The following is a 27,810-nucleotide window of genomic DNA, read 5'->3' as shown; positions in this document are numbered from 1 at the left end:
CTTTTATACCTCACAATCATGTTGAGCACAAAATAATACCATTACATAATAGGTTTTTTTAAATGCAATTTCCAAGGTCGGGGATAAGCTTTTGTAGTATCAAGGAACCAACGTCAACCACACAGTGTGATGGCTGAACTGTGTGACAGATGTTGCATCTATTCTTGTTACAAAGTTGTTACAAATCATATCTACAACATCTCACAATTCTTTCTGTATCATGCTCTCGATCCACGAGTGTGTACTGTCCGGGTTGCATCTGAGAACTGGAGGATGAGTGACACTGATCAGATACAGGGCTCAAAAGGCTACATCACAGCATTTCCTCAATGTTAAAGTCCTACATCAACAACTGGATTCTCCTCTACTTCTCAGAACTAAAACTTGTCACATGAACCTTTCTAACAATGTTATTACTCTTACATACTTTTAGATCTTATAGTGCTGTATGGAGAATTGGTATTCATAGTAAAGGTGAGTTGATGCATCCCTATGTCACGGAGTCTACACATTTTCAGAGCACTTATTCTTGTACATCATTCAGTTTTTCAGGTCACATGATGGCCAGCGTCAGGAGCGTCATGCAAGCCAAAATACTGGGGGGGGGGGCACAATTAAAGCGGGGCTATGGACATTTTTGAAAAGACTTTTGGTTTGGATTATTTTACTTAATATGTTTTAGAGCTCTGTTATACCCCCAACTGATTTCAGGATAAATATTTATGAATATTTAGATTTAGATTACCAAGTCAATTTATTCTGCTGTTATGTTTCATTAAAAAAGATACTTTGACACTAGCTTCTACAGCTGCTAGTTTTCTTGAAAAAGAGCTAAATCTTGTCCACTTCACAACCCTCCTGCACTGTGGACCTATAGACTGAGGAATAAGCTAATGTCTTAAGAATGACACGAGTTTCCTCTGCATCTTGACCTCGAGATATCACATGGAATACAGTGTTTTGCTGATGGTGTCAACAAGCTTGAGGCAGCTCTCTTACCAATGCTATATTTCATTTGACTAGCTAGTAGGCCGGAGGGCTAAACAACCATATTGAGGGTTGGCTATTAACTATCTTGCAAAGCAAACAATGCATTATTTCTCAAATGCAATCAAGTGTGAATAACAAATTGCATTTTGTATGCAAATTTGAAGAATAGATTTATGCTTAACTAAGCACAACAGCAAAATACCATTAAGCTGTAGCCTATGTCTCCTAAAATGTTTTGCAACAAAGCGCTGTGCAGGAAAAACCCAATAACATAAGGAAACAGAGTGTGTGACTTTTTGAGGTATAATCTATATTTCTTATCATGATATATTATAAAAATAACTATAAAATAAAAATTTGGAGATGTTAAAAAATTTGGTGAAGCATGTGCCCCCCCAGTTTAAAAGGGCATGACGCATGTGACAAGTGTAAACCTTTTATCCAGTCCCATTCACTGTACTTTTTTGCTTAACAAGATGGTTACAGTTACAGTTTACATACGACAGTTTTGTATTTCCCATAATTATTGTTGTGTCATACTAACTCCTGTATTTCTACAAATTGCTGGGGAATATAACTTCAACAGAGTTTATCATGTACTGCGACAGAGATATACATTTGATCACAGTACAATCATCACTGTAAGAAAGAAATGGACCATATGTAGCACATAGGATTCACAATTGAAACACTAATGTATTGTAATGATGTAATGCATCCAAGTGGTATAAATGTGCTCATCAACCCATACACATCTCTTTCATAACTTGACATCTAACCTTTGAAACAAAAAACAAACTCTAAATTAAAAATACAGACAAAAACAGCGATGGCCAAAATATGATCTGCCCCCTTGCATTCTGGCTGTTTGAAGTCTTTTTCTTTTCTGATATATTTTTTCCCAGTATAAATCCACAGAAATATGAACCGCTTTTGACAAATCTGCCGTTTCAATCAGTGCCCCCACAGGCCATGTAGAATCCACCAATGCCCTGTAGTACTGGGTGAGCTTTTATTCCCTCTCACTTGTGAAAGTCAGGAACTGACCTCCTCTTTAGTCCTTCAGTCAAGAAAAAACATATTACTCTGTGTTGACAGACCAGGATCCACAAGTTTGCAGGAGAGGAAAGAAAATGTCTTCTGTTCCATTTGTCTTATCTTTAAGTTCAAAATTAGTAAATTCCACACCTCCGTTAAATCATTTTCATGTTGAACTTGCGAGGAGCATCCACTGTGCTGCTGCTCATGCCAGCGTCTGATTTCCGTGGCACATACTCGATCTCGATATTGTGTTTAGTGTTGCCTTTTCCTCTGCTCCAAAGGAAGAGCAGTACCAGACAAAACAAGACAACACCAAGAAAAGAGATGAAGCCCATTGTGGTTGCAATGATCAACGTCTTTATATCAAACGGGAATGGGACGTTGGCTCTTGTGCCATTAGCACCTGTTTCTGTGGGCTGGTTGGAAATGAAGGCAAACGTCTTATTGGGCTGGTGTGGCCAGTCGGGCGAGTAGCTATGAATATGCAGGTGAGAAAGGGAGGTGTCATTTCCGCCTGCGTTGCTAGCTATACACACATATGTTCCATTGTCTTGAATCTGGGCATAGCGCACTTCAAGGGTACCGTCTGGCAGCACGGAGAGCCTTCCGATTGTCTTGCTGGTGATGAACTTTTTCTGTGGGGATAGCCACATTATCACTGGAGCAGGATCTCCATCTGCTTGACAAGCGAAATGAACAATGGCTCCCTCGTCAACAAATTTCTGCTGGGGCTTGCGATCTCTAATCCTTGATTTGCGACATGTGAAGTAGTTCGGCTGCAGAACATCTGGGAAGTCTTTGAACTCTTTGCCTTGGACAAACTCGGGAGAGGCACAGGTCGGCTGTTGCCTGTTGAAGTTCAGTCGCCAGCGTCGTCTGAAAACCCATAACAGTCGGCAGTCACAGGCCAGGGGATTATCATACAAGGCGAGGGTTTCCAGGTTGCCAACTGAATGAAAAGCAGACTCCTCTAAAGTGCTAAGAGAGTTCCCAGACACATTTAGAATCTTCAGGTAGTTCAGACCACGGAACGAGTAGGGCTCAATCATTGCCAGTCTGCCTCCCACCAGGTGGAACTCCTGCAGACGCAGAAGATCATGGAGCTTATTCCCCTCAATGGTATGGATAGGGTTATATGAAAGATTGAGAAAGCGCAAATAAACCAGGTGCCGCAGGGCGACATAAGGGATTGTGGTCAGGTTGGCATTTGCAATTGTCAGGGAGGTGAGATTTAATCCATACAGGCAATTAGGGGTCATGGTATCCAGGTATGGCCAGTTTGCTATTTCCAGCACTTTCAGCCGATAGAGCCTTTTAAAGGAGTAATCCCGTATCACATTGATATTGAGGTGACGCAGCCTGAGAGTGATCAAACTGTGGAGGTGAGTAAACGCCTCTGTTGGCACAGAGGACAAGTTGCACTTCTCAAGACTCAAGTGCTCAAGGCTACTTAGGCCATGAAAAGCCCGGTGGGAGATGAAAACCAGATCGTTATCACCTACCTCTAAAGATCGAAGGTTGTACAAATCCTGGAACATATAGTCCAACAGGATGACGATTTTGTTCTCACTTATGTCCAGCTGTGTGAGATTGCTGAGGCCTGTGAAGACACCGAGCTGGATCAGCTTAAGCTTGTTGCTACGCAGCCCCAATGTCCGCAAGCCGTAAAGGTTGTTGAACGCTCCGGGTTCAATAGTGGAAATCGTGTTTTCACTGAGCTCCAGGTGTTCGAGGTTGGCAAAGTTGACAAACTCATCTGGGTTAATGGTTCTAATGCGGTTCTTGCTCAGATCCAGCAGTCTTGTTTCTGCAGGGATGCCCTCAGGAACTGTCATGAGCTTCTTGCGGTGGCACATCACAGAGCGCTCTTGAACATTGCACTCACAGCGGGATGGACAGCCTGTGGTGGAGCCAGACAGCACAGTGCCCAGCATCAGGATCAGAATGGGCTGCCAGCAAGCCACCAGGTAGCTGTGCCCGGTCGCTTCCCTGGCCACCATCTTATCGGTTACCTGGGGAGACACAAAGACAAAGCAAAACATTTAGAAGATTAAATCACACCTAAATGTGACTCTGAAGATTTTGACTACCCAATCCATGGGTCTGTTGTGAATCTTTTTTTAAGGCAAGGGGGTAATTCACTGCAGATTGCAATACATTCGAATGCATCAGCTCAAACGTGGACAATAGAAGGATATTCAAATGAGATATTATGGCCTTCAGACCACGGAGCTATGGGCTGATATTCAAATCAGCAATTTTGTGCTAACTTCAGCAATTTCTCATCACATGTGGTGGACGTGACGGACAGCAGTATGAAATGACATCAATGTGAACTCTTATTATAACACTTCCCTTTGGCCATTGTGTCTATTTTCTGCAAGTCAGTGCAGCAATAATAAAAGCTAAAAGGATGGCATTCTCATGTGACACAGTTCCTAACAGAACAGAGAATAGGATTCCTGCTGCAAAATTCATGCCACGGACACAAGATGAATGGAGATGGGTGGCTACAAGAAATAAGGTATGTGTTTGCATAATTGAGAGTGCTGACAGTTTCGAATTCTGCATTGTTCACTTTGTGCACAGAGCTTCAAAAGGTATTTCAAATACAAGTTGCTGCCGCGGATGTTCAGCATTCTATCAGACCTATTTATGATGTAGAAGAGGAGGTAATGAACCTAGCTAGAAAATCACAGGCCAAATGCTCCTGGTAAATTACATATATCTGGCACTGCACCCTCAGTTCGTCTGCTGTGGAATGCTGAGCACCATTTCCACCTCACACCATTCCCACTGCACACCTTGCAGACGATCAATCAGTCAATGCTATCACCCTGATATGAAGTGAAGGGGCACAGCTTCAAGTGGAATTAACAGCATTTTTCAGATAGTAATCCAATTCATGCTGTGTCACAGACACATCTGCTGAGAACATCTGTGGCTTGCTCTGTCTTTTTTCGCCCCTGCTCTTTTCTTTGTGCTTCCAGTCTGAATTTTGTGTGCGGGCTAGAAAAAACAGTGGGGGATGGAGCAGCAGTAGCAGGAGGATGCAATCAAAGACGGATGGTGGCAAGTGTGATGTATGTGCTCCTGCTGACGCTCGGCTCATGCAATCTTTTATGATAAAATATAGACCACACAGCACCAGGGAATTGGATACAGAGGGATAAATACAGGCTTTAAGAGCAAAAAAAACAAACCCTATTTAATTTGAAATACCATCTGTTAGTGTGCCTCCTCCCTTACAGCTAACAGTGCAATTAACAGCTGAGAGGATCAAAACAGAGTTTCCAGTTATATGCAAAAATGGAACCAGTTAAATTAAAGCATGGAAATGAACATGGGAAATGAACATTCTTAATGGTATGATTTCAAATCAGACTGCTGTCCAAACAGCTAACTATTCATATATGTCCAACCAGCTACTTTATTCCACTCTGATAAAATAGTTTTGATTAATACGCAGCATATTGCTTTCTGTTTATTACTACAGTCCTATTCAAAACAATGTGTGCATGGTGATAGAGAAACGTGCCTGTTTGTATCAGTCAAGCCCCGACATGGTCTATAGGGATGTAGGGAGTAGGAGAGTCGTCCTCAGTGATACATTAGCAAAATAATTGCTGACAACACACATTCATTGTTGCAGTGATTGCACAGACAGGGAACGTCCTAATAAGACAACGAAAAGTCCACTGAAAGTGCCTCATTTTCCACGCTCTAAAATAAATTGGACACACTAACAGACTCTGTGGATTCAAAGCAACGCATAAGTGAAATATAGAATATGCCTCACTGTAGTATATAGTGTCTAACATTTTCTGGAACACTTTAGTATGTTTTGCGATTGACTCATTGTGCAGACCTACGGTTTAAAAATAAAACATGATGCAACTTCCTCCAATAATATACAGTTTATGATTAAGTATTTGTTTATCCACGTCATACATATCATCCCTACTGGACACAGTGAAGGTCTCAATAAATAAATACAATAATCAATAAAAAAAGTAAGGTCATTCAGTCAATATGGTTTATTTAACTATTTACAGATTATTTGAGTTGAAACATTTCTCCTTTAAAACAATTCACTCACTTAAAATTTGGTAGGAAAAGTCATTAAAATATGCAATAATTAAGAATTTGCCTGGGGCCATTCAATTTGGGCTTTTAAGGCCAAAATGTTTGTTATGTGTGGGAGGATGTGTGAGTCTGTGGGAGGTTACTTTTCCTCACTGCCTGGTTCCTATGTATCCTCGTGGAAAGCCCTGAGGAAGTATTTAATTAGCACTAAAAGGACGATATTTCTACTGAAGCAAATGGAGGTGGGATATTTATTTACTGACATAATGCAGGCAAACCTCTTGGGAGCTCCTGTCTATGTGTGATGGCTGTTGTCATACTACATAGCATTTTGCCAGAGGTACGCAGCTTCATCTCTTGCTTTAAATTTATCTTTGAGGTTGATTGCGAACCGGACACATGGCAGCTCTTCTCGATTCACATAAGGTTTTTTGAAGAATGATATTGTACCTCTTTGTGCTTCGGCTCATTTCAAACACCTTATCACATTTGGCAGATTGAGACTGCAGGGAAGGAGGAGGAATATGCGATATTATGGTTGACATGTCACTGCCATTGTGGTCACCCCTAATAACGTTTTCCCCCGTGGACCGACAGTCAGCTGGACATCAGACTCATCTAAAATAGGGGGCTTTATGAGTGAGATTAACTTTACTCAATTTCATTTTATTCCCTCCAAGGTCAGAGTTCAGATTGGGGAATAGATGATACCATCTGTAATCAAGGGAAACCAAGTGATTTCAAAACAGGCAGAGATGATGGTGCGTCGGAGATCAGGGACCTGCGCCGCAGCCTGCTGTGCGCCTTGTTGCCTTCAGCTATACTAAATCATTCTTATTCTGTAACACCACATTGATCAAGTCGGTGCTGAGCGCTGTGAGATGGAGTAGTGTGGGGCTTTGTGTGGCATACTAAGACACCTAAGAAGGAGTGGTCTTATCACAGGCTCAATTACGTCTGTCACCATGGATCATGTGGCTATCACATATTGGATATCAGTCTATGAGATCTTATTGTCCAACTTTATTACCAGTGACACTGAAATGCAATCAGGAAAACAATCAAATCATAATCCCTCGTTGGGAAAGCTCCATAACTGCAGCAGGTTAGAGACGCCAGTCAAGGCATCTCAATGAGTCCTTGGAGTCCTCCACACAGGGGGGAAATGGCCACAAAAAACAATACACTTCGCTTAAGTATTTTAAACAGCTGTTATGAAGAGAGAATTATTTTTTTCTAAAGCTTTTTACAATCGCTCCCTCAAATTGTGTTCCCATGTTTTGTTCACGAAAGAGCAGCTCAGACATGTAATGCACATGACTTCGGCGGCAACTATGCAGAGAGACGAGCAGAGACGGGGACACATTAAGATGAAGTATGTCATCCAATGGGTAAACATCCACAGCTCTGTTTTGTTAATGATCTGGTGTTATCGTTCCCGCACAGGCATGTAGTCTGAATGCAGTTCCTCATTCCAATCAGCACTCCAGTGAGCTCCCAGAGAATTACATTAATTGAGGTGAAATGAGAGGGGGCGTGCTTCTGAAAGGAAGAAATGCGGTTGAGGATAAGCAAGACAACGGTGCTCAATAAATGAGGACCCGCTGGTCCAAGACCAGTAATAACTAGATCGGTGAATGGTGAGATTAACGCCTTTATGACAGGATCCACTGGGAGCCCAAAGATGTTGCTTCGCTTGTGGAAGAGGATTTAGCCCTTCGCTCCTTTTACAATAGATGGCATTACAGCAGGCACTTCAGCGGTGGACGTACAATCATAATTAAATGGACGACAGGTAAGATTTTGACTTTACCCTTTGCACCGAATAACAATGTGAGGGTTCACACCTTCAGCTCCTGCCCAACTGTAGTCATCACATCAGGTTAATTGGAAAGTGTAAATTGCATATAATTCTCTTTCTGAGGTTGTTTTTTTTTCTATGAGGGTCACTTTTCCTTTGATTAACTTCCTTGAAGACGTTTCCCCATTAAACAAGTTGAATGCACCCACTTGTTGTAAGTCATTGATTGCTTGGTGTAGCTTTCACATACAATACGCTATTGCTTCCCTAAATCTCCCTCCGTGCATCTGAATGAGTCTGTCTGTCATCATTAAGTTCTCCACAATAAGCACATTATACATAGGTGGGGAGGGGCATTGTTAAGACCTAACCATCGCCCCGCGCTTTAGTTTACCTGTCACAAGCCATCACTCCTGAGCCTTGTTAAATACCATAGTTAAACACCTGTAAGCTTCTGGGAAATCCTTGAGATGATGCTGACGTTATCTGTAGCACAAAGTGTTAAAATCCTTTAATGCCCGTTCCTCTGTAAAACTGCTCAGTCAGCTGCTAGGCTAATCCTGAATGGACGGACCCAGCTGCAGGAATTTATTTACTGTACTATATGCATGACTTTGATAGTCTATCCAGTAGAATTTGCAATTTTTGCGGTTTTTACAGGTTTTAGAGGTAAGCAGATGTCCCTATCTCCAACTTAATCTTACAGCAGATGTAACCGATTTACAAGGAGCAGGGTTTCTTTTTTTAATGGCATTAACTTTCAACACTGTATTTTTGTATTTTTTCATCATTTGAAAATGAATCAGTTTAATTTAGTGTGAGATGATATTAGATAAACTGCTTCTTAAGATGCTTACCGATTCTACTTTCTCTTATAAGTGGCAGCTTCGACTTATAACACAGAACATGTATATTGACAGCCATACTTTGCCAAAAATCCATCTTAACCGGGAGCGTCTGACCTTTAGCTCCCCAAGTAAGCTCACTTTCACACTGCTTTGGGGTCGCCGCGCAGAATTTTAAGAGAAAGGTTACCTTCGTGTCATTGAGAAGCTAAGCTGCCTGTTGGGATGGCTGGCCGTGGCCTGGCCTGTGAAATGGCAGGGCTTAAATGTAAGCCAACGCCCGACAGATGGACGGCAAAGCCCTAATCCAGGCGAAGAAGCTGGTTGGTGCAACAAGGTGCAGAATTCCAACAGTGGCCAGCTGTTGTCCCGAGGAAACTCTGTCATGAATCCTGTCAACATGTCCCTCCTGAACTTCACCTCGGGGAGGGGTCATTTAGTGGCTCTTTGCGGGTCCTCAGCTTATTGATGCTGCACGGCTACAAATATATTTAATTAGAGGATATCACATTTGGAGGGACTAGGACAGTATCACTTGCACACAGCAAAGTTAAAAGAGGAATTTTAGGTTACTCTGATTTAAATAAATGGAGTAGAGAAAAATATTCGTATTGGCCCATGCTTATTTTCATTTTTCTCTGATGTACTCAGGTGTCTCTTACAAAAAAGATATTGATTATTTGAAGGTTATAATAATGAAATGTTTTAATGCTGCAATAATTCACCAGTATCTCAAACTATTGCAAACAAATTTGAATTAAATTGCTGAAAAAATAGCCTAGGACTGTAACCTATCAAGACATCAGGCTGCACTGCAAGGCTATCGTACTGGATAGACTTCATTAGCTTTAGCCAGACGTTCCTAATAACCTGGAGACTGAGTGGATATCCTTTATCTGCACATATGTATTTAAATACCTGGCTTGTAAGAGTTAAATAAAAGGTTCATGTGAGAGATGCAAGAGTCTTATATAAATTGTGCATTTTCTGATCCAAAAGTGATTTTGTTGGCTGAGAAAAGCCTTTAGACCACTGTATGGGCTATTGACCCTCTGCTGTGACCTTATTGAGTTTTGTGGGTGAAAACAGTCAATACAAATATTATTGTTGTTATAACAGGTCCAGGGTTTTTGAAACTCTGAAAGTTACATTTCATTATTCCCCCCCTCACACAGAACCACATAGATGTGGTTCTGTGTGAGAGAGGGACTGTGCCTCCCTTTGTGATGTTCCATCATTATTAAGCTCATTAGCCCCGTCTCCCCAACTCTGTTCGGAGAATCACCATTAATTTTTTGCTCCTAAGGAGACGTGTTTTCAAAGAGGAGCGGCCTCCAGAATGTCAGACTTTTATAAAGTGGATCCAGGACTGCGGAAGGACTCTGATCAGTGCTCGCTAATGAAAACCTGCGTTTCTTTCACAACATCCAGCTAATGGAACGAAGCCATCCAAAAGTGTGTTTAGAGGAATTAAAAAACCAGACCTCATTTCCCCATGAAAACTAAATTTGACTGATATCAAGTCCATGGTTTAGCAGTGCAAACGCTTCTATATATCGGCATCTGACTACATTAGATCTAAATAAAAAAAGCTACAGGAAACTATATGCTGATGAAAAAAGAGGGCAGTATATTGTTTTCAGTACATTTAAATGAATATTATCTGTTGTGTAATATTTATCTTGTTTGGAAGGCCTTTATCTAATGTCACCTGTGAAAGTGTGGGCAGAAAGAAAATCTAAATATCACTTTGGTTATGCAAACATCACAGGCTTCACGTTCACAGTTTGGATGAAACCTGTAAAACCAGGGAAAAATGAAAACATATAGGCTGTATCAAACTACTCAGCTGCCTTATACGCAACAGATTCAATTTATTACTTGTATAACCTTGATCAAATGTCTTTCAAGTGCCTCTGAGGTAAAGCTTAAAGTGACTTTCACTCTTATTAACCTAGTCTATAATTGTATTATATTATATTTTTATTGTTTCAAAACTCAATTAGGGGAACCATGGTTCACAGATTCAACAAAAAAATGTTCTCCTTGGACTCACAGTACTGATCTTCTGAGATGTTGTACTGTTTAGCAGGTGTGCTGATCAGTGGGTTGTCCTGATCATTTGTCTTTGGTTTTGCAGTTATTGCTTAATAAATCAAGATCAAGAATAAATGGAAATTGGACCTGATGATGGCATTGTACGAACAGGAATTGGATCACCAAAAATTATTACAACTCAATTTTGAGGACAACATGAATGTCTGTTCCAAAATTCAAAAACAAAATACTCTTAAATAGTATCATTGAATACAGAAAAAACATACAAAGACTTAAAGGTTCACTGTGTAGAATTTAGTGACATCTAGTGGTGAAGTTGCATGTTGCAGCTGAGTCCCCCCTCACCCTCCCCTTCCAAACATGGAAGAGAACCTGGGGTAGCCTTCAGTTTTCCTAAAAACCCAAAAGGTGTTTAGTTTGACCAGTTCGGACTACTGTAAAAAACATGCGACTTCCTTAGAGAGGACCCACGCCGGATATAAATATAAAATATTTAAATATAAAGGGGCAATTATAGGGTAAAGAAAACAACAATTCATACAATTTCGATGAACCACACTAGTGAAAACATCATTAGGATTATTTTCTATAAAATGTCTACCGATAGATACCTTTCACCTACATCTTACACACTGGACCTTTTAAAGTATCAACCAATTACTCCAAACATACAGTGCTCGAAGTGGGGGACATATTTATTTTAACAGGCCAACTGAAGTGTTGGGGCACAAAGTCAGTAAACAGAACAGCTACACTGGGAAAGGTTGAGCTCCCCCAGAGAGAGGTGCTGGAATGGCAGTTTCCTTTTTTCCCCCTTAAGGCTGAGAGAAAATGCTTGTCAGGCAACACACACACACACACACACACACACACACACACACACTGCCAATGCTGTTATAAAATCTCTGTTTGTCTGTGCGTTGCTTTGTCCCATAATACTGTGCCCCTTACTCTGAGACTTGATCTTTTAGTTTGGGGACAACTTGCTGACGGAGCCTTCAACACTTGAGGCGATTATGTCTCGGGCCACACGCAGCTGCACATTGACTCCTCGGCAAACACTACAGGAGATGCCAACCTTCGCTGCACCGCAGCACCACTGAGGGATACACTGGAAAAACACAGTGACAGTAAATGTAGGACAGGCAATAATCGATGAAGGTCACACAAGGTTTTTATGTTATACTTGGATACTGATCTTGGGTTTCGTGCGTTGCTGGAAATAATGTGCGTGGGACGAACCTGGACAGTTCTACTCTGTTTAGTTTGGAAGATAGAGAGGCCAGTATACTAACAAGGCCCCAGGAGGTTCCTTTTGTCTGTTTCAAGCAACGGGCCAATGAGAACGGCCCTTTCTTCAGTCTGCAGTTCTTTTCAGACTATTTTATTAAAGTTTGAGATTATAATCTTTGTTTTACCAACCATTCACACAAATTGTTCGAAAGATGCAAAAGACTGTGAGACCAGCCATGTTTAAGGAGTCGGCCTCCGATACAATTTGATTCATCGATCCACAGAGGATAGCTAGACAAGACTGATCATTAATCATTAAATTGACTTTATCAAGAAAGATATCATGTATTAACTCGTTCTGGAGTGGCTGTAACTCAGTTTTCTTTCATCAAAATGAAAAATCTTTGCTTTTTGTTGGTTGGTGAGCTCCTTTAAGACGGGACCATTGGCACTGATGGGCCCTTTTGTGACATTTATTTATAACAATGAACTGAAATATACAAAATTCACCTGTCGTTAAAATATTCACCTTTCGTAGCCCTACTCTAATAACCAGCAGGCAGTTACCCTGGAACTTAGTGGTGGAAGTGATTTCCCACAGTGTTGGTGCAGGGCTGTGTCTGAGCATCCACAATGTGTGCACTGTGCACACAGACGCTATTTGCCACTGAACTTCTGAACTTTGCTGTTTGCAAACAAAGTCAACTTTGTAGTAAAGGTTAGTTCAGATCAATTTGCTTTACCTTAGTCAGTACACACATTTTTTTCTGCAGAAACTTAATATGTTTCTTCATATAAACTGTTTTAATCGTAATGAAAAAGAAAGAGGCTGTGATTGTTTGCACTACAAACATGAGCTAACAGTTCAGATAACTTGTAGTCAATTTAAAGGTTAATGCTTTTTAAATGACACTTTTTTTTCCGATCTTGCCTTGTAGTTTTTCATTTCCAAAACTAAGGAACCCCTTTTCCTCTCTGGCATAAAGTAGCACACGCTTCTGATTATGAAGAAACACTGACGTCTCAACATTATTATTGTAATGAATTCACAGGCTTTTGTGCAATAAGCAAAGGAGCTTAGGCCAATAAGCAGGTTCGCCCATTGCTGCTTTGTGGAGCAGCCATGAAAACATTTAACTTGTGTAATAATTCATCTTTTCTTCATCTGCACAACGCAGCTTTTTTTGTTGCACAGAACTAAAATAGATTTTTATTAAAAAGCAGCTGCAAGAGAGTTGACTAAAACTTGATTTAAAACAAACAGAGACCAGTAGTAACTGAAATTTCGCAAATGACTCTGCTTCATTTGTTTTCACCTTAAATGTTTTATTTTTTTGATATTACCATCTACAGTGGAGTCCAAACACTGACACCACTTTCCCATGAATGAGATCCAGTGCACTGGGCATGTTTTTATGTATGGCATTAAAGACTGATATCCAGGAATCTATTTGCACAAGGCTGCAGGACATATACAGTTACATAAACAAACAGAGTGCCTGTCAGTGCAGCCAAACTGATTTAAATGAATCCATACTTTTGCTCAGAATTAATAATTCATGAGTGATGAGTTAATATTATGCAGCAAAATCAAGCTCTTACCTCTTCTCTTGCACATAAGTGATTGTCGAGACACAGTGTCAGATTAAATTTAAGAATGACAGTACTAGTCCTCGAGTAGTGCTGTGGGGGAAGGATCGTTTTTTTTTTTTTTATATCTGAAAGGTGGAGACGTTGAAATTGTAAAAATTATTCTCGAGAACCCTACGGAATATCTCAGCAAATGAATTCAAGGGTGGATCAACTCTAACTAGGGGGGAGCCAGTGAAATATTACTCTTCTCACTCAATCTGTGAGTGAATACATTTTTTTCCCCTGAGATGAAGTGAGTGGATTTGGCAGTTGCCCAGAGTGTGTATGTGCGCGGGGTTTGTATTTGACCGCGCTCTCATGCTAAATGGGGAAGAACCACTATATCAACTCCAACCACACTCGGCTGTAGATTGTAGCTTCCTTAGCTGCGACTCCACCGCAAGCTACACTGGCTCCACAATTACGGGAGTCAACATGGAAATATGCCTACATTTCATAATAAATAATTTAGGCTATATCCTGCTGCTAGGAAATGTGATGGGCACAGTGTGCTGCGGCTCAAGGCCATATTGACTTTAATAGTGACTGGCAACTAAAGGCTTGCCTCTCAGTGTGGTGAAGGAAATGTGCCTCAGCTGCTTAGTCGGCCCTGCAGTGCACAGTGAGGCCTTTAAAGGAAAATGAGCTGTAATTATTTGACGGAGAGGTGACCCTGATGCAGAAAATGCCACACTAATGCACTGAGATCTCTCATCTGAGGATGCTGCTGCATAACATACTGTGGTGGAGAGCGGCAACGATTACACACCAAACAATGGCGAATGTGAACTCTAACAATACTCGGATTGTTTTCCACATTGATAACTGTGTGTCGGTCTTTGTGTTCTAGAAATAGTCACCAAGAAATGCTTGTGTGGTTGAAAAGGACAAATGATAAAGATGCTGCCTGTCCGTGTTTCTACTGTTCAATGGGTAGAGGACAGGAAATGCCCTCCACAGGATACAAAGCAAAAAGCAAACCCCAAAACAGCCATATTTTTTCAAAGCCACTTGCAGCATCAGGACTTTGTATTAGACTTCAAATGATAAATTGGCTGCTTCAGTATTAGAGATTATGATAATAGTCAATTGCAGATACAGTCTTTCGGTATCACTGCATGTGTTTCCTAAAAAAATAAGAAAGTGAACTCCAGAAATGCCATAGATGCATTCAAGGTAGTTTAGGGAGAGTGTAGCAATTATTGTCTTTTAGAAAGCACTGAGATATTTATTTTATGACTGTACAATGTCCCGCGGAGGCTGCAGTTAATTTTTAATAACTACATTAATAGGATTTGTTTTTTTCTTTCAATTATTTATTTTTTATTTTTATATAATGATAAGTTCCGGTTGCAGTCTATTCTGTTACCAATTTATGTATTACTTTAAGGGACTCTGGTACAACACCTTACAGTATTGATGCCACCACCCATTTACCATAAAGTTATGGTTCTTTATATGCATTGGACTGTTTTTTTTTTTTTTTACAATGAGCCATAATTTTATGGAAAATTTCACTGACTGCTAACCATAGTAGCTTGTAGAGCTTATCCCAAATATTTCAGTCTATACAGATGTGCAAAAGACATTTTTCATGTCCTATATAACTGTGTTAACATTACATTTGTCTGTCAACATTAAAGCCTATATAAGATCTAAGATATAAGATTGTTTTTAATATTGGACAACAATATCATAAATGCCCTTGTTGTTATCAGCATCAACAATCTGCTGTTGGTTTTCTTTTCTTTGTTTAAAACAAGCTTTAAATCTTTGTAATAAAACCTCGAAATGCTCCAATGTCAAGATTTATCTTTAAATATCCCTTCATGACTTTCCCTTTATGACTAGAGAGAAAATGTTCAATATCCCTCGCAAGGATTTCTAATAATGCAGTCGTGAGTTGCAACAGCCACTTTTATTCAAGCAAGAATTCAGTGGCATTGAACTGATTAAAGCCACAGTCGTGCCATCCATCTCCCAAGGCCTCTATATGTACCATTTCACACTTCGCCACTAGCACGCTTTCACATGTATCACAAAAAAGGAAAATAAGCAATAAAACAACTCCCCCTGCCTCAGCCTTGGGGCTATTTATCTCTCTCCCCCCTTTTTTTTAAATGCTTAGTCATTTTCTTATTTTCTTCCAAATACTTGTTTGTTGTAGAATGTCCATGAAGGTGACCCTCCCTCCACACCATCACCACACCATAGTTCTTGATTTATGGCTCTTAAATGTTCAGACTCTTGTATCAAACAGCCGAAGGGAAGAGACTTCGGTTTACTCATTTAGGATTTATCTCCTCCAATGGCACGGGCTCAGACAAAAGCACTGTCTCATAGGTGCTTTATCAAAAAACCAGAGGTGCACATGAGCCAAAAGCTCTGAGTCAGATTGTGTCTCTGCACCAAACAAAACAAAAGGTTTCTTTCCAACGCTCTCCGCAGCAATGAGAGAAGAGGGAGATTTGACCTCCTTAATAATCAGTGACGGGTCAGCAGTGGATCACTATGAGGTCTTCCCTCTCATCCTCTGTTTGGATGGTTAGCGTAATGGGCCTGTTGTTTTAATGAGGCCTGACCCAGGCTTTCATCTGTCGACTTTCAGCACTAAAATGTCGAGTGGGCCCACAACAACAAGGCAATTGGAATTCATATGGTGCCGTTCTTGCGCTGGCTGGCAAACGGTGACTCAGGATGCCCCGCTCCAACTCAAATGGACAACCTGATTGTTTATGCAAACAAAATGGAGTCTGTTGAGGCATTCAAGCCGACTGTAAATGAATTGTCCGAAGGCCACGGTCTGCCGGGGTATCAATCCAAATGGCTCCTTGTTGGTAAAACAGGCACATGCATTGACGCACACAAACACAAAGATTTCTTTTGTTGTTTGTGTAGCTGGTAGACAGTCTAAGCTTTTACACACAGGACGTGAATCGATCAAAAGCAAACACAATCCTGCACATTTTGAGCTCGCAGGGTGTGTGATCCCTGCGTTTGGCATGCAATATTTATATTCTTCTCCTCTTCTGAGGATCGTTTCACCGAAAACAACCTTTACATGTCAATGCTTTTCCCTCCACAGCGTAGGGAGAGAGAGAGAGAGAGAGAAGCGCAGGCTTGGCCGACCCCACCGTGGCTCCAGTGCAGAGATAGGGGAGCTTAATCCATGTCCTCTGAGAGATCGCCCAGAAAGATGAAGCCTTAATTAGCCAGATAAAACCCCACATAATGACTCTATTGATACAGACTGGGAAATGAGGACTAAGCAGAAGGAAGAAAAAAAACACAAATACTTCTGTATATATGGCTGAGATTGGCTTAGGAGACAGTTAGCAAAGTAAGTCCTGATAAAAAAAAAATTGGACAGTTCACTCTCGCTCTCGACTCCAGCAAGGGAGTTTTTGTCTCATCTCTCTGCGCAATCCACCTGCTCCCAATTTCTTTCATAAGTAGCTTAGAGGAAAAAACGCTGACCTTCATATAATCAAAGATTACGCGCAGGAAAACAACAACAGTTTTTGGAGTACTTAAGCAACAGCACTCATGGGAGGTTCGAGCAATTAAAGGCAAAATTACTTGTCTAAGCTGTCCTTGTATCCTCCCCATTCCCTATCTCTGGCTCCCCGTAGTACGAGGGGAGGTCATAAAGATAGTGAAAAGAAGAGAATCACATCTCACTGGCTCTGCTAATCCGCCGGGTACTAGAGGAAGCAGAATCGCACTTTTTCGAAAGGCATCTAGGTATTTCACATGCTGCACATGGATCAGGGATGAGGTGACCCTGTGTGGTATTACCGGGTTGACTTTAGGGCGGCAGAGACACGGCAAATCCCTTGTCAACACTTGTGCACCCTCTTAGAAATCATTACAGAAAAAAAAACAAGACTCGTTAAAATGTCGCTCCTTTTTGGCTTCGGAATCCTCAAAGCAATTTTGATAGAACCGATTTAAAATGGTACGTTTTGATAAGCTCACATACACCATGTGTGAATTAGTATCTCCTAACACTGGAAAACCCTCTTTATAGTCTTATTAAAATTGGTATCAAAGCTCGTCCAGCGTCAGTCTGCGGAGCGACGGCAGTGAGATGCGCTCTGCCACTTGTGCCTTAATTAAGGAGAACGACTGCTTTTTTTCCCCTCTTCTTCTCACAAAGCACTGTGTCGCTACTGACAGGCAGATACATTTTAGAAAGTCCATCTTTGTAGTCTTGTCATGTTCGCCCCGTTGTGATGTAACTTGTATGACATTTACAGAGGAGACCTACGCCGGCAGAGCTGAACGACTGCAGACATGTTTCTTGGTTTTGAAAATAAAACAATCTGCGCAGTCTGGGTGATTAAACACTTATTTATAGCTTTGGCCGACGGACGAAAAATAACAAAAAATGGTGGATTAACAAACACCATCCTGCTAAGATGAAAGCTGTCCTGAAACTAAACAGAGACCAGACGATAAACAGATGCACTGCAGTGGTCTAATTTTAGTAACATTTAAATGCTGCACTCAGAATTAAATAGGCCTATTAATCGATGAGTCATTCAACAGAAAAATCTATTAATAACTGTATTCATAATTCAAACAATTCTTTACAAGTATTTATCGAGCAAAACATTTCCTGTGCTTAGATTGTTGGACAAAACAAGATGGATGACAACCCTCCAGACTCCGGGCTTTGTTTTGAAGAATGGATCCAACCTCTGCCCTGTGTCATTTTTGTTTTTGTACATTCTGTTTGGGCTCCATCCCATGTGATCAAGGTCTTGAGTCACACAAAATAAGACATTTTAGACAAAAACAATGAAGTTGAAACTATTAATTGAATTATACTCATGTATATTTAAGGCGGACTATTATCTACTGTTGTCTACCATACAATATTCAGCAGAGGGCAAAGCAGATGATAAAGAAAATAACTGCGCGCATGCTGTTAAGGGGCTGAGGCTGAGGGACGAGCTATGGGAAATGGAGAAGACACATATTTTTTCTTACTGTTTGACTCATTATTGCCAACATGGCAGGTACGAGCACAAAGAAATGCGGAAGATCTGAATTATTTATATGACATTTGCATATCTAACACATGTTTAAGACTAGGGTGAGGAGGGATCATATTAATACTCCTGTGTTTTTTTTATACAGAAAAAGCTTTGCCTATTCACAGCCTCAATGCAAAGTGAGACCTATGACATGTTTCACTCCAACAATATATATATATATATATATATTCATCTTGTCATCGTAATGACTTGTGCCCACCTTGGGAGTCCCATGCTAAATCAGTTATGAGATGGAAGGGTAAAAAAAATGCTTGGCCCATCCTCTCGCCCCACGTCGCCACTCTGCAGACCTGATCTCGCTCTCCCCCCCCCCCCTCTCTCTATTCCCACAGGTTCCCAAACTACTTTGCACTTCTGTGGCAGAGCGTCACTCACCAGTGTCCAACAAGGTCAAATGCCATTTCATTTTCTCGCCTTTGATCGCTGACTGGCTTTCATCAGTCTCACCCTCCCCTCCCCACCCCACCCACCCACCCACATGCCACCACCACCACCAGCAGAACCTTTTCACTGGTTAAACTGCCCTAACCCATCTCCATCGGATGTGACTGGCAGTAACGGGAGTTTAAGAAAAAACGTCTGTCCAGAGGTAATAACAGGAGCAATCGATCTCCGGCTCGTGAAGTCGGAGCTACACTTTGCTTTTAGACCAGATGAGAAAAATAATCAGAGTGGACCGAGGTGTGGATTTAGTTGTGGCAAACATTAATCTCAAAGTCGTCGGCCGCACTTGAAAAAAAAGCTCCCTGCATTCTCTTGCGACTAAATGAGAATCTCCATCTTGGCTCTCTGCGTAATCAGCCCCGCCTGCACCGAGCAGCTCTCACATCAGAGGGCACTTCAGCATGCTGCCGTGTATGAAACAGACATTATTTAGGGGTTTGATATGGTGGACGTGAAATAGCAACATCCCTGGCTTGAGTCCGACTAGGAATGTCCCCTCCCCTCTCACCCCTCTTATATCTTCTATCCATTAATAGAAACAATCAACCAAAATACCTTTTAGATACAGTATTTTATGACTCCCAGCTTTATTGCTTTATAGCTTTATAGCTTTATCCCGGTTATTGATACAGTGTGTTACGCATTTCAACACGTCAAACTAGCTTATACTTCCAAACAGCTGAACTACATATATATTCTTAGGAGCTCTATTATTATTATATTTCAGACATGAACTCTCTCTGACTCTTGTTAGGTAAAGGACATTGTTCAGAGTTTTCCTTTAACACATGAATAACGCAGCGGGAGATTCTCCGTTCCCAATAACATGTTTAAATTCCACTGTGGAGATCACGTGGTTTTTGTTTACAGCACATCAACACTGGCGTCGGTTAAGCTCTTGAATCTCGTTATTTTTCCAAGCTGACATCTTCTACGTTTATGGCACTTCTTTTTCATCCTGATATATTTATTTATATTCTTTTTTGTTTTTTCTTGCATCGCTCTGTGTTACAAAAGTCATCAACCCACCTGCTGGCTCGCGGTGAAACCTCTGGAGAACCTCTTGCTGTGTTTTCACATGGGTTCACTCGGACATTATGCGGAGGCTTTACTGGGGAGCTGTCAGGAGAAACTCCAGAGAATGTCCAACTGACATGGACACGTGCACTCTCACATACAGCCCCTCCAGTTATTCTAAGGAGATTATCCAGAGTTCAGTTCATCCCTGAAAGCAGCTTCGATATCTTCATATTAATGTAAACAGTCAACACATTGTGACCTGGCCTAAATCGTGATGCATCTCAGCAAACATCTTCCTAAACTGTGAGGATGCTACGATCGTTCATGTTAAATAATTGAAGGTGTGCCTGAATAATTACATGTTAGGTTGAAAATGTATTCTATTTTTCAACGATCAATCATCAGATCTTTTAGCTGTTTATAGGTGAAAATGTTCTGTTTAGATTGAGACTTGCTGGATATGGATTTGACAGTCCTGAGAGTTGCTTGCTGCGGTTTCTTCTTGTTTTCACATCATTAAATTGAACACTCTGGGCTTTTAGCCGCTGGTCGGACTAATTAAGCAATTTTGACACGTCGCTTTGGCTCTGGAAACTTGTGCTGGGGATTTGTCATTATTTTTGAAAGTCTTGTTGAGCAAACGATGATGTTTGGGAGGAAAAAAAATTATCCGTGATTAAAAAGGTTATTAGTTGCGCCGCTGATATATTCTGGATTTCTCAGTGTGATTTCTCGGCGCTCCATTTTGGACATGTTCTCCACTAAACGGGGATTGCACATGACAAAATGGAAACTGCCTCTGCATTGTTTGTCACATACCAAAGACAGACAGGATATTGTGGCACATCCCAGCTGTCATAATCGGGTATTCCATTTCCAAGACAGACGAATCCCAGAATATCCAAAGAATATGGTACTTATGTTAAAGAGCCGATTACGCTAATTCCACTGTATTCTTTCATAGCATTTCTTGAAGATATGAGTAAGCTCCATTTCAGGTCTAACCATTGGTGCGATTACTGCTGCTTCTTCATGTCTAGCAAACTAACATCTCCCTCATGCCACCCGGGCTGGTCGATAACCTGAAATCCGACCTCTTGTTTCCACCCTGCACTTTCGCTCTCCTCCATCGACAGTATTAGTGGGTCTTTATTACATTGTTCTGTCATTCCCCTCTCTCTCTCTCTCTCTCTCTGCATTGACGGCGAGTGGGTGAAAAGGAAGCCAGAGTGAGAGAGAGTGAGAAAGCCAGACAGAGAGCGACAGAGAGAGAGAGAGAGAGAGAGAGAGAGCTTTCAGGGAAGTTTAACAGAGGGAGTGAGAGCGACCAAAGAGCCAGCCAAAGAGATGGGGAAAGGGAGCTTTTAGGGGACTAAAAGCCTCCTGCCGATGCCTGTGTTGTCTTGAATCACATGATAAATGGGACCAGACTGTGAATGGATGATAAAGCAACCTCACTGATGTGACGTAAGGAGGAGATAATGGCCACATTGAAATATTTGAATTATCAGAGAGCGCTCTAGTCCAAGTATCACGCAGGGTAGCCTTTGTGTACTGTACTGTGGGAGCACTTGAACAGGGGTGTCCATGTTTTGTAATGATTTCTAATTGGATGAGTTGGTGGCACTTTTGAAAGAGCAGCCACAGCCACATGTTCATATCTGTTCAAAATGAATTTGCTTAGTGTGAACGGGGGACTGTTTCCACATCGTGGAAAATCTGAACCAAAATGTTTTTCTTTTTTTTTTAAATGACTAATTTATATATTTTAGGCTACAGCAACTTTGAAAAGCGGAGGAGACCTGAAGCAGATCGGATGTAAATGACAACTCCACTCCTAAGTAGCTACTCGGTCGGCCTTCTACCCAGAGACGAGAGGGTTGAGAGCGCTAATATTGTATCTAAACACCGAACTCACTGAACTCTGAATCTCAACAGGGTGTTTTAACAGCCATTACATCAGGGAGATGGGGCACAACACAAATCTTGCTCCCATTTATGGGAAATATCACACGCTCCATTTGAGTGTGGCTGTGTAAGTGGAGCTGCTGTTGTATTTCCAGTGGCCACTGAATAGTACGGCTTGAATAGCTGCTTGCAGTGGAGCAGATGCAACATATTGTCATTTTGCTGCACAATGCTAATCATCACGGCGGCAAACAATTTCCTCCGAAATCTAGTCATAAATGCGAGTATCAAGTGAGACAATAATGTCCATTGTCTGCAGATGGAAAGAAAGGGAAGTCATTGTTAATAACAATGGATTTAGAATTCGCACCAAAAGACATCACATTTGGTTTTGAGCTGCTTTGTGTCGAGCTTATATCCTTGAAATATAACCATCTCCAAGAATAAATTGCAGATGGCTATCAGCAGCAAACAAGATAAATTAAAGAGAGCATTTGTCCTGTTGGAACTCGCTGTAGTTGTTTTAGCACCGACCTCTTATGCGAGGCAGCTAGTCCGAGGACATCTACCGCCTGAGCCGCTGTAGCACCAGCAGCGCTGTTGACTTATGTGTCAATCACACAATCATCTAAAAGAGAGATGTCTACGTTTAAGTCTGCCTGGCAACAGGGGCCCCGGCACAGGCATTGATTAGTTCCTCTGCAGTGAATACAAATGCCTTCTCCAGGGTGTTGGAGAGGAGCCTTAGTAAGCACAATAACACCTCCCCAACCCTTGACCCATCACCTCGTCCACCATCAATGCCTTTTTTAATGATGCATCCTCCAAGGGACTCCGAGTGGTTTATAGCAGGAGGTTATTTCAGGCCTGACAATGATTAGGAGTTTGCATCTAATTAAAGAAAACGCTTTGCAATATCATTTCATTGGAAGTTGAAGGTAAGGGAATTCAAGAGATCATCAAAATGGGGGCAGTGGTCGAGCCTTATTACAAAAATATATGGATGCACTTGCACGTGGGTTGAATACGGTAAAAACGTGGATGAACAGGACTCTCGCTCTTCTATGTGGATATCTTGATTTCTTTTTTTTTTTTTTTTTTACACAGGCATAAAATGCGCAACTGCTCCCTCAGGCCACCTTTGCAGAAATTCCCTAAAGGCTTCTCTTTCACAGCACTGTGAAGCAGATCACAATAAGCTGAATCCTTTAAAGGTGAATGAACCCTACAGGCTAACGTGAATGCATTTTGACAGGCCCCTGACAACCACTGTGCAGGGACTTTTCACCTAAAGAATCCATTCAAATAATAATATGGTTGTCATCATAATTCGTCAGTCTTTTTTTAATAGCTCTGTTTAGTTAGAATGAGTCGTGGAAATACAGCTACTTAAATAATGAGCACAATCACAGATGTGAATATTTCCTCTGGCAGTTCCAAATGTAAATATTTAAAATGTGCTTTTTGCAGCTTTGCGGCAAGTATCATTGATGTGATAAATACATGCTAACCTGTTTTGTATGTATTCTGGATTAGTGTATACAATAATTATGTTAATGTGTCCAACATCATGGGATTTAGAGCAATGGGAGAAATGATGCGGTGAGAGCCACTGTCCCACTAATGAAGGTAACGTAGAGGGCAACACACAGGTTTTTCTGTGGGTTTATACATTGCAGCATTTACTGTTGAAACCCTGGATATATATATATATATATATACGATTGAGTTTCCTTAAAGCAGCATGAAATGTCTGGTGCCTAACACATGAGCTTCTTTTGATTATTGGTCACCCAGAGGCCTGCAAACCATAAAGCAGCTCCCGCTGCGAGAGCAATATATGACACAGATTCTGAGCATGCACACTGCTGCAAATAACAAGACCTCGTGTTTTTGGGGCAGAGTGCAACAAGAACAACCATTTGCTACGATGCTTCAGATGTTAGACTCATTTTGAAACAAGCGAATTGAATATTAGATGATAATATCATGAAGCTGTGTTAAATGCCTGTGCCACAGTGACTGGGACACTTTAACAATAGGTGGCACACACCCTGCTCCAAGGGAATGCACGGGTGAAACTATAAAAGACGGACCAAAAAAAGAATCCTGATGATTTTTCAACAATTGCTGCTGCTGTTCTTCCTCCTTATCTAATTCAAAAGACATCTACCAAGGACAACATAGGCTTGTGAGCAGCCGCCACCCTCCCCCCCCGCCAATCAAACAGCTACTACAGGCCTTTTTATAAACATGCCACCCAGCCTCGGGCACTGATGTATCAAGGCAGTGGCATCAAGTAGAATGGCAGTCGGGTCTTATGAAAACAACTTAATTGCGGTCCCGGGTGGAAACTCTCAGCACTGTGTCATCGTGGCATGATGGAGGCATCATGGCCTCGCAACATGGGAGCTAATAAACACCTTATCAATGCAGTAGGTGTCAGCTTTACACCCAGGATGACTGTCTCCAAGAGACATGCATACACGTCATAAGCCAGCATTACCCTGCTCACTAAGACTATTGGTCATTTAGTGTGTGATCAGTCATCACGCAGCAGCATCATTGTCCACACCGTCGCCGCCCACTCGGTCTCGGTTGCTCCTCTGCCCCTGTCACGGATTTCTTTCCTAAATGATTTAAATGCCGCACACACGCCTATTCTTGCCTTATTGGTGCGCTTCCCCATTCTTCTGATATGGGATTAAATTACAAACATGCCAAGATGTAATCACTCCATAAATTCCCAGGATATATAATGCTGTTATCAGGAGCATGGTTTTCCTGACATCTGATACTCTATTATATTGGCCACTATGTAGAGGTTTGGCTTATTGCAAACATTGATCAACGTGTTGTAATTCAATACAGCGTGTCACCAGCAGCATAATGTTGCAGGGGAAGAAGGGTGGTGGTTGGTGCTCTTTGCTACATATGTCCTATAGCCTGCTGCAGGGCAAAGGGGTGAATCTCATTGACGGCTCGTGGATGGTCAAGGTCAGCGGCCGCACATTTGTTTAATGTCGGCGGCCAGAGGAGTTTGGACAAAGCGGATCGCACTCTTCAGCAGCCGGCTTTCCTGAGACGGACATTATTGAGGCTGCAGCAACGCACTCGTCAACTGGATCAACCGGAAAAACCTCACCAAAAAAGAAGATTTCAATCCTGGGAGTGAAATCAAACATGTTGTGACACCTTGCTGGAATATGGAGAAACATTTAACGTGATAAGGTCGCTCTAAAATCACTGCTTAAATGGAAAAGGTATCGTTTGGTAAAAAGAGCACACAAAAACTGAGGGAAAACACAAAACAAAGGATAGGCAATAATGCCCCTTTAAACCCCCGTCCTTGTGCCACACCCTTGCCCCTGTATCTGCGTGACATCTCAGAGTGTATCAGCCATCTATCATCTTGGATCGTGGGTCCAGATAAGGCTGGAGAGGCTGTGCTGCTGCGGCTCCAACTACAGGAGGCTGCTCCTGCTGTATCTGGCTGTCCGCTCCCTCCGGCTATTTATAACCAATACAGCTACAGCACTTTATGAATGTCCGCAGGCACAGCATCACAGAGTCTTCTGATACTCTGCCGCAACTGGGTTTCTGGTGTGTCATTAGAAGAGCCAGTGCTGGACAATACGGGGCGAGAAAAGGGAAATAAGGAGAAGAAATAATCAGGGGAGGCCACTGTCATATATTCTGTGCAAATGCCGCCTTGAATAACAAACAACAGACGGTGTGTGGCACCCACCAACACACAAGTTTCACCCTGTGTCCTGTGTAGTGGCAGTGTGGGATCCCATGGCTGTTGCCTTAATGAAAACAAGAATCCCCAAGTCGTTTTTTTTTTTTAGAGGAATCAATAAAAATGCACAACTCCTTTGCAGCAGAAGCCCTGGCTAGCTTTTTTTGTTTTGTTTTTATGTATATATACACAGCCCATTTAACAGATAGCCATCTTTTTTTGCAGATGGATAAAATGGCATGCGGGGAGGACCTGCCTCACACTTCCACACAATGAGGAATAGTATCTCAGCCCATTGCGTGTACGTGGCCAAATAAAGGCTAGATTAAGATAACATTTTTCAATTCAACCCCCCCACCCCCCCTCCACCTCCAACACACACACACACACACACACACATTTGCGGGACAATTAAATTTGATTAATGGCTTAAGCCTTCATCCTCTCAGACAGGCACACACACACACACACACACACACACACACACACACTCACACACACACACACACAAACGTCAATGACCAGAAAAGATGATTAAATAGTCCGAAGGTTCATCGATAACAAATCTATAAATTAATTGTCAGAATCTGCGCGGGTGAGATGCGTTCTTTACCTGCAGAGGACGCGCCTAACCACACTCCAAGAACCCGCTCCTGCCTCCCTGCCCTGACAGCCAGTGCTGCCCGGTGATCACCGCGGACTTTGCAGGAACCGATGTGAAATCGGGATGAGCTCCCGTGTGTATCTTGTGCTGAAGTAAAGTCTCCGTTGTTCGGATGCACATTCAGAAGTCTACACGTTTGAGCGATGTTTTCTCTCCCAAGTAGCGCAGAGATCGTGTTTTTAGCTGCATTCCATTCCCAAAAAAAATCTTGGCCCACATTAAACTGCGGCTACATTACGCACGAACACCGTGGGGGGGGACAATGAAAGAAAGACCCGGGTTTTGTGCCATCCGGATCGGACACTCACCTGCTGTAGCCTTCACTGCTTCCAAGCATCCTTTCGCATTTCTTCCCGACGGCAACTCCCAGCCACCAAGACGCAAATTGAGACGCACTATCTCAAGTCCATCGGCTCGAAAGACAGCTCTCGGAAAGAGGAGGAAAACGACGCAGCCAGTCGTTTCTATGCAGATTTCCCAACGGTTTCCAGAGGTCGTGTAACGATGACAGCTGTGGTTTGGGAACAGGCAAAAAAAAAAACCCTCACCGCAAACACACACGGGGACACACGCACACACAAAGCGGCGACGCTCCCTCGGTGGGTAATGGGACTCCCTGCGCGCCCCGGACTCGTCCGGAGGATGAGCGTAAAGAGCCGGAGAATAAAGACGGAATGCAAATGGCAGGTGGAGAGAGAGAACAACTCCCACGCACCCGCTCCCCGATGCAAGCAGCTCTCGATGCAGCCTCTCGACCCACAGCCTCGCAGACTCTCTCTCAGCACTGTGGCAGGGAGGAAGAGGCGCACACAATCCGCTTGCTGGAGGGAGGGACGGAGATGATCGGCGGAACGCACTCTGCCCAGTGTCCTACTCAGCTGTGTGCGCGCGCGTGTGTGTGCGTGTGTGGAAGGGTGTGTGCGCGCCGTTTTGTGCCCATATGAGTCTGATCGCCATACGCACGCAGTCTGGTCATTTGCTGGCGTGTGTGTTTTAGATTCTGCGCGTTTTGTGAAGCTGCCTTATCTGTCCAGATTTGTCTGCCAAGATCCCAGCCTCTCCTCCCGAGCACACGCGTTTACGCGCACGAAGACGCACGGAGACACCCACATATGACACGTCTGCTGAGGGTGTAGTGAATACGAAAAAAGAACTCACAGTACCACCACAACATGCACACGTTCAAAGGTTTCACAGAGAAGCTGCTGGAAATAAAAATCAAATTTAAGGCTGGAGTGGAGACAGTGGTGAGGAGGCACCAGAAAGTAGCAGTTCCTCTTTTG

General features: G+C 42.2%; 1 protein-coding gene across 5 annotated transcripts in view; it reads right to left on the bottom strand.

Moving 5' to 3' along the window:
- Positions 1-1,312: 1,312 nt before the first annotated feature.
- lingo1a (leucine rich repeat and Ig domain containing 1a) overlaps positions 1,313-27,810 on the bottom strand; it is a 128,354-nt gene continuing 101,856 nt past the window's right edge. For 2 of the 5 annotated variants that reach the window (XM_034588447.1, XM_034588448.1), the window contains one exon: positions 1,313-4,043. In XM_034588447.1, coding sequence (XP_034444338.1) covers positions 2,184-4,031 — 1,848 coding nt within the window. In that variant the 5' untranslated portion in view covers positions 4,032-4,043 and the 3' untranslated portion in view covers positions 1,313-2,183. Of the gene's footprint in view, positions 4,044-11,772; positions 11,924-26,476; positions 26,692-26,835; positions 27,688-27,810 lie in introns of those variants that run through there. The other 3 variants (XM_034588446.1, XM_034588450.1, XM_034588449.1) reach the window with 3 other exon arrangements.

Source organism: Hippoglossus hippoglossus, chromosome 6 (genome assembly GCF_009819705.1).
Source record: "Hippoglossus hippoglossus isolate fHipHip1 chromosome 6, fHipHip1.pri, whole genome shotgun sequence".
NCBI lineage: Eukaryota > Metazoa > Chordata > Actinopteri > Pleuronectiformes > Pleuronectidae > Hippoglossus > Hippoglossus hippoglossus.
Note: the sequence above shows the minus strand (reverse complement) of the source record. Positions and strands in the feature narration are given on the sequence as shown.